Source organism: Pithys albifrons, chromosome 6, assembly GCF_047495875.1.
Source record: "Pithys albifrons albifrons isolate INPA30051 chromosome 6, PitAlb_v1, whole genome shotgun sequence".
Taxonomy (NCBI): domain Eukaryota; kingdom Metazoa; phylum Chordata; class Aves; order Passeriformes; family Thamnophilidae; genus Pithys; species Pithys albifrons.
The window spans coordinates 11,099,970-11,113,325 of record NC_092463.1 but is presented as its reverse complement, the minus strand read 5'-3'; the positions used below and the strand labels follow the sequence as shown (position 1 = coordinate 11,113,325).

General features: G+C 39.9%; 1 protein-coding gene across 7 annotated transcripts in view; it reads right to left on the bottom strand.

The window, feature by feature from the left end:
- Positions 1-2,178: 2,178 nt before the first annotated feature.
- CDC42BPB (CDC42 binding protein kinase beta) overlaps positions 2,179-13,356 on the bottom strand; it is a 96,757-nt gene continuing 85,579 nt past the window's right edge. For 4 of the 7 annotated variants that reach the window (XM_071557464.1, XM_071557467.1, XM_071557466.1 and 1 more), the window contains 9 exons: positions 11,175-11,771; positions 8,061-8,158; positions 7,878-7,962; positions 7,603-7,723; positions 7,394-7,511; positions 6,401-6,439; positions 6,163-6,271; positions 6,001-6,071; positions 2,179-3,935 (listed from right to left, as the gene is read on the bottom strand). In XM_071557464.1, coding sequence (XP_071413565.1) covers positions 3,804-3,935; positions 6,001-6,071; positions 6,163-6,271; positions 6,401-6,439; positions 7,394-7,511; positions 7,603-7,723; positions 7,878-7,962; positions 8,061-8,158; positions 11,175-11,771 — 1,370 coding nt within the window. In that variant the 3' untranslated portion in view covers positions 2,179-3,803. The remainder of the gene's footprint in view (positions 3,936-6,000; positions 6,072-6,162; positions 6,272-6,400; positions 6,440-7,393; positions 7,512-7,602; positions 7,724-7,877; positions 7,963-8,060; positions 8,159-11,174; positions 11,772-13,356) is intronic. The other 3 variants (XM_071557465.1, XM_071557468.1, XM_071557470.1) reach the window with 1 other exon arrangement.

Below are 13,356 nucleotides of genomic sequence, written 5' to 3'. Positions count from 1 at the left end.
ATGGAGAGCAGCTCTCACCCCATAGGAAGGGGCTGCCCTGCATGGGGCAAGGGTGGCAGTGGCTGCAGCTCTTGCCCCATGAGCTCCGAGAAGCCCCAAGGCTACCAAGGATGGATATAAGGGGAAATTAAGAGGGATGCAAATGGCCAGAAGACAGTCAAGACCTGCTGCCACAGCAAGGGCTGGGCAGATGAATGCTGCTTTTTGGACGGTCCTCCTCCCTCCTGCCTGCAGGAGCTGCTTCATAGGGAGCAGAGAGGGTGCAAACTGAACATGAAATGCTCCAGTAGCCTGGCACACAAGAACACCATGGCTTATCTTCCCCCCTTTTTCTTTTAAAATAAGCTAAACTCAGCAAGACAAGGGTTTTGGTCATGATGCATGCCACACCTTCCTCTGACTAATACTTTGCTTAATTGCACCTCAAGGTACAGTTCCGTTCCCAGAGTCATCTCTTGCCTGAAACGCTTTCCTGCTTCTCAAGTGCTTTAGGCTTACTCTTAAGGTTTTTACACATCTGCTCTCTCCCAGGGATGCCCAATCTGGCATTGTGCAGAACAAGGGTGCCTGCAGCTTCAGCAATTCCACGAAGTCCCCTCCCTGTGACTTACCTGTGTTAAACACTTACCCTGCAAAGATAAAGGGAGTGTTTACACACCCTCCTCCAGAAGACTGCACTTATTGAGGAAGCTGTTCTATTTAGCACATCTGTTCTATAAACAGAGGTGGTGGTAGATGAGTTTGGTTCTTGGGTGTCACATGACACCATCACGTGTTCCAAAATACTCAGGTCTGAGATGGTCTGTGCTAGAAGTGACCAACTTGTCCCGGTGAGTGGTGTGCCCATCACTTCAGCTTTGGGACCTGATGTAATGCTTCTGTGAAAATGGAATGAGGAAAGGAACTGGCAGAGACCAAATTATTCTCATTCCTTGCATAGCTCAATTCCTCACTTTCAATCCTAGACTGGTAGCCTCCAGGGATAAGAAAGTGCATTGTCAGAAGATCATTTCACATCCTGAATTTCTGCATTTCTGAAAGTTCTCCTGAGGGCTCAAGAGGATTCTTTAGGTAACCAGAATCAGAATCCTCAAGGGAACAGATGATTTGCAAAGGCCTGTGCTGTGGAGGACTTGGGAAGGAATTCTGCTTGGCCAGACTTGAGGGGAAAAAAAACAGAAAGAAAAGAGTAATGTATTCATATGAGCAATTAATTTATTTTTCTAGAAATGTTCTTCTGCTTAAATTATAACCAAGCCCTGGCACTGCTGAGTGCTATGATTTAATACCCCCATAATTAAAGACTTTGTTGTCATCCTAAATCCTCACTGTGAGGAGAAAAATCAGCTCAAGAGCAGGAGAAATGTTTTTTTAAAGTCAAAGGCTGATTAGCAGGGATACTTGTCAGAAGGCTTCCGGCACACAGCCCTCAAACCTCCTGTCAGCTATCATTCCATCCCCAGGATAGGGTGGGTGCACTCTCCCAAGGCGACCCACCCCAGCCTGTCCAGGTACAGCAGGGTCCAAAACACCCAGTCAGGCTTTCCCTTTTAAGGGTGAGACAAACCAAGATGCAATTCAGGAACGCTTGGCACCCCATAAGGGCTGGGGGATGCTTACCCAGAACACAGTAGAGATGTTGGCTCTGCTCTAGCTACAGTGGGCTCTGTGATACTCAAATGCCAGACCATGAGGGGAGCTTTAAAAAAACCCTGATATGAGGGGCTGCACCATTCACACACCAATCCTTGAAATGTTCCTAAGCATTTCTTTGGGACTACTGCTTTGACATCGAGGCAAAAATAATTATTGTTTTATCACACTTAAGATGCCTGAATAGATCCTGCAGCCTCCTCCCTATGCTTCAGCCATAAGGAAGTAATCGTATAAATCCTTTAAAAGGGAACTCACAGGGCCGGCAGCTCAATGAAATGACAACTCTAATGCAAACTGAGAGGACAAAATTTCAGCACTGTATTCCACCAAAAGGATTTCCATCTCTCTGGAATGTTCATTTATCTGCAGCAACTTGCACCTTTCTAGAAGTGTTTGGGTACAGAGCTTTGAAGTATCTTTCAGTTTATTGTAAAACATCCATGTGAACGAAGTGACTTTACCATGAGACTAAAGCAAGTGTCAGTGGTAGATTGTTTTCAGATGTCAAGACAGACAACTATGAACTTTAAAACCTCCCTCTTCTGCTTTATTGACAGGTAAATTGTTCAAAAATGTTCTCACAATTCAATAATTACAAAGACTTAGACTTACATTAAAAAAGTAAAAACCAGAAAACCCCCAAAGCAGTAGTGTCCAGCTCTAACTGAGCCCCTTTATCAAGAATCTGAGAAAAAGAGCAAGTACTGTCGAACACTTAATGTAACAGGATTAAATGTTGACTAGAACACTCAGTTTAAACTAAAGATAAGTGCACATCCTATACAGTGTTTCAGAAAAGAACATTAGCCATTGGCATATCATTAGCCCATTTAAACCGAATTTTAAATAAGTGACATCCAACTGTCATAAAATTGGCACAGAAGGCACACTAGTGTGACAATGACAAACTGGATATGCCAGCCACTGAATTAATTACAAGCTTTTAATGAAACATGGTCACAAATCCTTGATTACTAAATGTATAATACATGGAAGCATGAGATTAAATATACACGCAAAACATCACTGCACGTGGGCCATCGCAAAATATACAGGAGTGTGTTGTGCATTTTTCTACATGATCAATACTTGATTAATAATCATGGGGTCTTCATGCAGGTGAGGATACATTTAATGAGAAAAGCAGCACCCCCAGTTACAAATCCTTCACGTTCCACTTTGGTAGCCAATAAAACAGACTGATGTTTTAGTGCAGTATAGTCCCTTAGGTCAGGCAGACTTTGAGGGCAATGTGTCCACAAGAAGGCTTGCTAGCTACACAGCGTAGTGTGTCCTTACACCGAAAAACCCAGGAGAAGCAACTTCTCCGGAGGAGATAGGCAGGAACTAGGAGTTAATTTTTTTTTCACAGCAGTAATTACCAGTATTTTAAAAGCCCTGACTAATGACTGATTGATGAGGACTAAAAAGCAGGGAATGGGTAAAGAGATAACTGGCAGTAGTCCTATGTACAAGACTAAAAAGTTGGTAGAAAGATAGAAAGACAGTTATGCAGCTGTATATGTATGGCTAAAGGATTTAAAAGGCCACAAAACTATAACCAACTTTTGTTTGACTTCCTGGTGATTCTATTGATGTTGGAAATGACCTACAGCTTCCTAGCATTCTCCTTAAGATTTAGGAAACAAACAGTTATGGGAAAAAGGGAAAAGTGTATTCATCTGAGGATGTAACTAGACCTGCTCACATTTCCTATTTAAAGGTCCAAATTCTGTCTAAAAGGATTTCCTGCTAATCAGACATTACATCATTCTATAGAAAAATAATATTCCTGATATTGTAGCAACATTATCAGTATCTCTCTCTATTTCTCTTTCACCATAAGAATAAGACTATTTACTGGTGGCCTTAAATGTTCCTATGCAATAAAACTGTCACAGCTGTGCAGAAAGGAATCAACCATAGCTGAGCAGTGAACAATTCTGCATAAAAAGCTTGATCACTATTAGTAAAGAATTTTCTTCATTTCAATAGTTTGTATCTACAATCTGGATATATAATTATTCTGGTACAACACTAGAGAGTTTGTGTCAGTCTTGGCACTAGCATCTGAGACAGCTTTGCCTTGCTCTTGAATACCAAGGAGTAGTGGATGGTCGAAGCTGGAATGGTGAAGAGCAGTAGTGTTATGCATCACAGGTTGACTGGTCCAGTCCGTCTAGTGTAAGCTGATTCCTATGAGGAGAGTTGGGACTTGGGGGGCCACTTGGATTTGAGCTGTTAGATGGAGTAGAGTGTTTGGTGGAGTCTGAATCAGGCTGTTAACAAGAAATATTAAAAAAAAATTATGTTTATTTAGAGTAAATTCTTTACACTCAAAAGCTTTCAAAGTCACTAAAAATTAGGGTGAGCAACACCCTACAAAGCAGCGTGCTTTTAATTGCATAGTTAAAACATTCATGCAAGTACTTCCATTGTCATCAACAGGCTGAAGTGTAGTCCCAAAGGTGACTTTCTGACATAACAGGAATTCTGGTAAAGTATGTGGAAATTGCTACATCTCCAGCTGCTCTCCGTTTGCCCTTGCAAAACTTTTCTGGTAGAATGCATCTATCTGTTTGCTGTTGTTCAGAACTTACCAGCCTGCAATTTGTAGGTATTTTTTATAGCCCAGGAGGAGGTTTATCTACCTATGTAAACATGTAAACAATATGGTCAAACCATCTTCAGTTTGGTGAGAAGGAACAAAACAAGCATGTGAACTGTTTATGAAACAGCAACAAGCATGTGAAGTGCCTGACAAAAGAGTGAAGGTTGCCTAGAATCAGGCCGGAGATCTGGAAACAAAATATACTTACTGGATACATCCTATGTCAATTTCTAATAAAGACTATCCACAGTTATTTCCCCAGTGTTAGATTAGTTGTTGGATATTTGCCTTCACAGGCTGGTCTCACTGCAACAGGATGGCTTGGCAAGTTTCCCACTATTTTGGTGATTTACAGCTCTGAACACAACACACACTCACAGCTATTGAAACACTGCACAGGAAAAACTGGTACTGTTGCAGCAAATTATTTTCAAGAAAGGGAAATACATATTTAGCAAATATATCAAAAGGTAACATCTTTCAAGAATGCTGTTCACAAGATTTTGCATGGCTTGAACAATAATAAGATCATCTATAACAAGATTATCGTAACATGGTCCAGTTCATGCTGTGATAAAGCCAAAAGCCATAAGCATAATAGTATAAAGCCAAAAGGTGTTACTAGAGCCTCTTTCCAGTTTCACACTACTATTTTTTAAAATTTAGAAAGTCATAAGAAATTGTAAGATATACCAAAAAGGCAAAAGATTGTAAAATACCCCTTTAGAATCTATCATTATTTGTGCATACGAACACCAATTATTGTTATAGCATGGAATATAATGCAATTTGGAAAGATGTGCAGAATAACCAAGTCAACTAACTTATGAGAGCTTATCATCAACCTATGTTAGTTATCCATCATCACTACCTTTGAAAATCAAGACTGTTTCAAAAACACCTGTGTTTAGAGATCCCCATTTTCACATGATTTTAATGGCTTACTGAAGGTGACAAAGGAAGCCAGAGCATGTCTGTAATCAGAACTCTGGACATGGGGTGTACTAAGGCATCCTGCAAAGGGCTGATTTCAGGGAAACACACTTAAAATACAGAACATTACATGAGTCTGCAGCTGGATATCAAAAAGCCCTAAAAAAGATCTTGATCTAAGAGTTTGTCTCCCAGGAATAACTCCTAACACTTTCATTGCACAGATAGTCCTTCAGCAAAGCTTGGAAAAAGCTACATACGTGATAAATCAAGGAAACAGATCATACAACTTCTCTATTTAGATTCAGGAACACCAGTTCTGTACAGCTAGGACACTTTCACTACTGGCATATACTCTTACTCTTGCTAAAAGCAGTTCTGTGTATTTTAAAATATGATTCCTTCTCAAGTTATGTGACAAAAATTTTTCTTAAGGCAGCACAGAAAATTACTTAACGAGTCATATTACTTTGCTAATCTATGCTAATAGCCCAGAGAACAATTTTAGGAGCTTTGAGGACATTTCATCAATTAGTCAAATTTCCCTTGCCTATAAAGCTTAATCCAAGACATAACACTTCTTAAAATATCACTGTAAAAAGATCTTTTCACAGCTGTGCTTTTGTGCTGGCCTAACTTGCAAACATACATTACAGGCTGGAAAAAAGCATCTGTGGAAGAGAAAAAACTCCATAAATGTCTTTATGAAGTACTTCCTTGGAAATGTAATTTATTGGAAAAAGAAAACAACCTATGTCAACAGGAAATCGTTGGTCTCCGTTTAACAAAATCTATTTTACCTCTTTGTCAAACTCCTGGTCAGGGTCGGACATGCTTCGGGAAGGCATGGGTGCTCCCACATCACTGCCACCTGTAGAGAAGAAAGAAAAAAGGCAGGTTCACACCTCTTGTTGATGCTGTAATTCCAGCTCAGAACTGGCAAAGGTTGCTTCCAGCCTTACTTGATGAGGGCCATGAGATGTAGGTTTTGTTTCTCTGCTGCTGCTGCTGCCGTGAGAGGTTTGCTGAAGATGGACAGGTTTTTTCATCCTGTGCAGGAGGTAGGACGCTCTACAGTTGAAATGAAACACCTTGTTAGCCAGCAACAAAAGCTATCCAGTGAGAAGTTGTTACTCATGAAAACTTTACTGTGCTTTTGAAGCTATTACAACCCAGTGTTGGTAGAAAAACTGAACTTACTTGACCACATCCACATATTTTCAGTAACAGACACAAACCCTGAGAAAGACAGAGAAAGAACTAAGCCCCATAGCAGCCACCGGAACCTGTCAGCCAGCAAACCCTCTATGAAGGGGCACGGACTGTACAAACAGCTCTACTTTCCTTCCTCCTCCTGCTGAAAGGACAAATGCCTTACTCACATCTGGGCTATCTGAGAAAAGATAAGAGAAAGCCTAACTAACAGCTATGAAATGGAAGGTACATACAGAATATAAAAGTGTACCTCATACAGAAAATAAAAGTGTACCTTTGCATCTTTCCTTTGTGACTTTAACACTAAAATAGCTCACAAAATGCTGTATTAGTTAAATACAAAACAAAATTAATGCTATAAAGCACTGCAACTCACATGCATTTTAGTTACCTCCACAGCCTTAGTTTTTTCCCCCTTGTTATTTCTCTAGAATTGGCAAAGTGCCACAAGCATACCATTCCAGTTCCTAACAGTTTGCAGCTACTCCTACCCTTGCTAGGGAAGCAGAGGAGGGACAGGAAGAGGAAGAAAGCAGAGGGGAGCCTTGCAGTGAGGAATGGTCACTCTGGAGAGAGATTTCAGCAGAGACAGGGCTCATGTGATAGACGTGCTCAAAGCCTGTTGGAGGTGATATCAAGAGCAGAATGACGAGAGGATGAGGGGAAAGGAAATTCATTCTGTTATTTTAAGAAGACAAACAAGAAAAAGGAAGGAGGAGAGACTGATTATTCACAAAACTACTAACAAGCTCCTGGCAGTGATATCTGTTTCTTTCAGTGTCTCATTCATAAGCCAGCATACAGTATTTCCTTGCATAGGATTTAGAAGCATTGCACAGCAGGGAGGTTCACCTTTCTCAGAAGGATTTAAAGAAGAATTTGGTACAGAGATAATACTTGAAGCCCATACAGCTCATCTTCACAGTTTTTGTGAGCAAGAACAAATGCACATATGTTTCCCTTTTAAATGTATTTTACCAGTGGGAGGTCCATGAGAACCTGCATTCCATCTCCTGGTCCCATATGAGCCACATGGTTGAAATTCGTTGGGTTAGAAATCATCTTTGACCTTAGCTCAGGATCTCTAAGCATTTCCCTAAAAGAACAGAGTGATTTTTACTATTAGCCCTCCCAGTTTCTGCATGTCATCATGTATATTAAGTTATGTACAACAATTAAATTCCTACCGCCTTTGTTGTAATCGCTCTTCCTCAGGAACCTTAAATACAAATCTTCTCTTGCTTCTGGTTCGAAGCATTTGCTTCTTGCTGTTGTCAGACGTCTCTGGCACACTGAGGCCAGCTCCTGCTGTAATACCACAATGCAATTTCACATACACAGGTACACACTGACCCAGATGCATCCAACACAAATTTCATCCCGTTCAAAGGTAATAACATGGTTAAATTTACCCCGTTAGTTTCCTATCAGTTCCCCATTTCTTCCCTTGCTCAGTACTCACCTGCAAACTTGTTCTTGAAATATATTAGTCTTGGTGGCTCGCAGTTAAGGAGGTTCAGTGTGCCATCTGTGTTTAATGGTTTGATCTGTTTTGAGGAAGGAGACAGAGAATTAACAAGCCCATGAAGAAACATCTCATTTGAAATTAACCCAATTCAGTTCATTATTCAACAAAATTACTTACCTTTCGCAGGCCAATAGTCTGGACCCATTCCATAGTGTTAACATCAAATACATCAACACCATACTCGCTATACACTGTTACATATGAAGAATTGCAACCTGCATAGATTAAAAACAAACAGAACATCCTAATGTCATTTCAGTAGTCCAGAACTGAGATATATTTGAGCAAACTCCATTACTTACAAGTTTCCCACTATGTGCAAGATACATTTTAAAGCACTTTTTCAAAACCCCAGTTTCAAACAGATTTTTTGTGCTAATAGATTTGCTAATGACAACTACTAGCATCATGGAAAGATGAAAATTTCAGTATTATTAAAATTTCATGTTGCCATTTCATGAAGTTGTAAAATGGCAAAAATGGCAAGAATGAAAACTTTAGATGCAAATAAATTTGCTAGGTGGTAGGAACTGAGCAGCTGGGTTTTCTATGGATTACTTCATTTCGGAAGCAGCAAACTAACTATACATCTGCTGTGTGCAGAGAAGAGGAGAGGGCCACCATCTGTGAGCTGGGTCATGAACTCATGATGCAGATCTGTTCTCAATTTCCTTCCTCTTTTGCTAACAATTATCTAGCTGTAGATGTTCATGTATGGGTGCTTTCATCAGGTTAACAGAAAAATGTCACAATGCTTAAAGCCCATAACTAATTTTCTTTTCAACTTTTTTTTTTAAAGCATAAAAGACATCAGATGACAAGTTTATTTTAGGCCAAATGAAACGTTGAGATCTCTAGTTTCGAATCAACATGCTTCTCTCATGTAAAGGCTGTGCTCTGATGTAAAGAGCAGTTACTAGACACTTATGGGATTTAATAGAGAAAAGATGCTTCAATAAACAAATGAAAATAATCCAGTAGGACATTAAACACATTACAGAATCTTCTTAGAAGAACTGAAGTAAGGTGTGGTGCTATTTTTTATATTTGTTCGCACAAAGCTTGGGACAGCAATCATAAATATGTATCACAAAAGTGATTTATTGTCAAGTATTTATTACATGAGGTCATGGTTGGCTTGGATGTTCATATTAAGGGAGAGAATTCGCATCAGGCAGAAACACCAACTGCTTCTGCCTGCTGAGACTGGCACTTGCCAGTCAAAGCCTATGACCTTGATCACTGATCTCAACTGGTTTCCAGTGAGACATGTCAGTGTCTGCACTGGGCTTGCCCAGGCTGCAGCCTCGAGACCTGCTGGCTCCCAGGCTTTGCACTGGGCTGCACTTGAGCCAAGCAGCCCCACGATGCCTACACTGGCTCGGCACAGAAATAGAGCACTAGGCTGGTGCAGCAGCAACCGAGACAGGCCTCCCAGGGTAACAGAGCTGTGTGAGTGCAGACTCTGCCCTCTCCCAGTGTGAGGGCACTGAATGTCCCAGAGACAAATTCTCTGCTGTATTCTAAAACCTCTCTACAACATGGTGCTTTACCACAGGAGAAACAGTAAGAGGGCGAGAATCATGTCCACTTTTGACAATCTCTCCCATGAAGGCAGGCTGAGCTGGGGTTGTTCAGCCTGGGAAATAGAAGGCTCCAGGGAGACCTTACAGTATCTTTCAGTACCTAAAGGGGCTACAAGCAAGATGGAGAGGGACTTTTTACACAGACATAGAGTGATAGGCCATGGAGTAACTGCTTTAAACTGAGAGTGGGTTTAGATTAGATATTAGGAAGGAATTCTTTATTGTGAGGGTGCCAAGGCACTGCAACATGTTGCTCAGAGAAGCTGTGGAAGAAGCTGCTGCACCCCTGGAAGTGTTGAAGGCCAGGCTGGATTGAACTTTGAGACACCTGGTCTAGCAGAAGGTGTTTCTGCCCATGGCAGGGGGGTTGGAACTAGAAATGTGAAAGATTCCTTCCAACACAAACCATTCAGTAATTTTATGACCTCCAGATGAGATATTTAAAAAACTAGACCATCACTAGTGACATGCAGCAGAACTGAGAAGGGAAGACAAAGTCTAATGAAAAGGGAAGTAATCCAGTTTCCTCTGGCAGCAGAAAGTGTTGCTCTTTCTACAAAAACAGCCCTAGGCCAGCGCCACTCAGACTGCACACACAAGAATGCTATAAAATAGTTTACAGTAGGAACACTTCTAATAATAACAGACAAAACCATTAACCAGCAAGTCTAGTTTGCTGAAATGCAAAAAACTGTAAAGCTGATTAAGGAAAAGGAAACATTAGTTTTAGCTAATGGTGTTTTAAAGTAAATTTGCCACTGCATTGTTTCCTTGGGCCTTTGCTTCAGACTTCTGTACTGAACTAGGTCAGAGTAAAGCAAGCAAACAACTTCAGTCCAAGACAATTAAAATTAAACAAAATTCTATTAGGGCCTGACCTGATCATACCAACATGCACCTAACTCCTTGCTGCACTGTTTAAATAAAAAGCTATTTCTTGCCTTCAATCATTCAAAATATTTTAATTGCTATTTGAGCTCCACACAGAAGTCCCAGTTTTATCATCAACTGCCTTTGACTACTAAATACTGAAAAATGCTTTGCACGTGCCTCTGTCCTACCTTGCTGTTAAACCAACACACCCGAAACAAGCAGAGTAGTTGAAAAATTATTCTCTACCTAGATTATTTTGAAAAGTCTCCCCCTAAAAATAAAACCATGAGGAGAAAAAATGCTACCAGTACTACCAAAATTAGAATTTTTACCTCTTGTTATCTTCATGAACCTTTAGAGTCGCAGTTACATTTCTTCTTCAACTTTCTATAGTACTTTGAGTACAGGACACAGAAGACATCCCTATGGACAACTAGATATTTACACTCTCTAGAGGAACAAAAATATTTATAGAATTTCACAAACAGCTTTTTTTGCACTGTCCTGCGTCCAGGACTACTCTCTGTAGAAGTTATTTTGCTATTCTCCTATTTATTCTTCTGTGTCCTGTAACAAGACAGAGGTTTTCTTGCAGTATCCAGGATCTCCAAATACAAAACTACCACCAGGAAGAACTATGTGTCTGTTGACTCATCAAACTTTTAAACTAGATATTCAAAGACAAACTGAAGCAAAATTGAATACAATGCTGACTATTTTTAGACAAGTAAAGCAGCAACAGGGATATGGCAACAGAAAAACATATACATACTACAGGCAACAGGAGTTGCAGGCCACATTAGTTCCTGCATGCGTGACCTTCGACCTTGCGAATCGACGTATACTCCCATATGGCTGAAGCAAAGCAGGTATTCCTCATTACTGAGCTCCACAGCACAAAGGGCATCAAAAGACTGCTGTGAGAGGAAGATAAGCGAGGGGTCATTAGGATTTACCAGGTTTATAGATTGTCCATCTCCCTGGATGGTCAACAGAGAGAACCCAGACTGGTAGCCAACACAGAGCTTGTCCTTGAACACTGTCATCCACTGTACAATTCCTGGAGCCTGAATTTCACTGAATTTTTTGTGGAAAGGTTTAGTTCTGTGAATTTCATAGCAAAAAACCTGTCGTTTGACAGCCACAAACAAACAAGTGGAAGAACTCTTCTTTAGTGTTCCAGTTGTAATCAATTGGCAGCCTTTAGTTTCTGCAAGCTTAATGTCAAAGTTCCCTTCTGACCCATCCAGAGAGGCCCAGGGGTAAAGGTGGACGTGGTGGTTCCGACCACAGATGAGGATGATAATTTTCTCTTTGGGAGCAAGCTCAATCTGGTACACCTTCTTGCAGTCAGCAGCTCGGACTATCACTGCAAAGGAAACAAAAGCTGCCATAAGTTAAACAGGAAAACCATCAGGCCTGGAAACACTGCAGTATTACATAGTGATGTCTGAAAATTAATCTAAACACAGACATGTACCAGGTGAGGAAGAGCACTTATTACACATGTTCAATCTCTGTTATTAATTGTCAGAGCAAACAGTGAAACAAAGCATTCGTTTATCATTTATTGATAAGAAGTCTCAATACTTTGTGGAAAAAGCCTGCTAAACATGTGGGATGAACGTAAAATTTTTTTAATATAATAATATTTGTACTTTCTGTACAGTGCAAGATACCACATCTTCTGAAATGGGTCCCACCTTCAGGAAAACATCAGCATCACTTGAGGAAAACCAAATTAGCAGAATACAAAGAGAAGAAATATAAAGTATTTAATGCTGATTTAAAACAGGAAACAAAATGCTGTACTGTAGGCAGATGTCTCAGCCAGATACAAAACAGTACAGTAAGTGGGTGTAAAACACCGATATGGAAAGGCAAAAAAATGCTGTGATGGGGAAAGGATAAGAAGGAATAGGCTTAAGTTGCAGGAAGAGAGGTTTAGGACAGGCACTAGGAAAAGCCACCCCAAAGCAAGGACTAGTTATAGGCTACCAATGGCAGCTGGGGAGTTTCACTGTTAGAAGTATTATTTTAAAGCTAAGTTAAAGGCAGCTAAGGTGGTTAGGTGCAATGTGTTCTGCTTTTGCCACTGTGGCTAGACAAGCACTTTGAAGAATGCAGTGAGTATTTTATGGAGTACAAACAGAACAGCAATTCTAAGCTAGGAAACATAATAAGCATAAGGAAACTATATAAAATTGTAACTTTAATTTTATGTTAGCTGAATGCATTAAAAGTATCTTTGAATGATAATAAAAAAAAGAGCAATATTAACTGGAAATTATATGCCTTTTTCAGTAATAATTGAGTAACCTAGCCAAGTTACCACATTCTGTAAACTTGGTAAGAAGACTTCGGCTGTTTAGATAACAAAGCCAAGTGCTGTTGTGCCATCCCTCCACTTGCACAAACAGATGGTATGTCTGAAGAAATGTTCTTTGAAATAACCAGCTTTTGAAACTGCCATACAGAAAATATTTTTTTCCTAGCACCAACTCCAACTTACTTGTGAAGAATTAAGTGCTATTCTGACCAAAGACCTTTGATACAAATAGCTGGTAGTTAATCAACACTGAAAATTGCAACTGCCATAGAATGAAAAAGAGATTATGTGTAAGAATGCTATTAACACACAGAACTGGACATAGAAAACTCCTGCTAAACATCTTTTAACTTTAAATAAAAACTGACAATTCATTTTCACATTCACACATGACATGGTCATGCAGATAATTGTTCCTTTAAGAAAATAAATGTTCCTTTCAAATTAAATGTACAATTTTCTTCTACACAAGAAGCTGTACTGGAATCTCTAGAATTATCTGCATCTCAAGTTATGTTTATATCTAACTGCTTAGAGAACAGTAACCACTGGAAGCTTACTCAAAGGAATGGCATTCATTACTCCTAAAAAGAATTTCAAATATCTGCTGTTTTCATGTATAAAG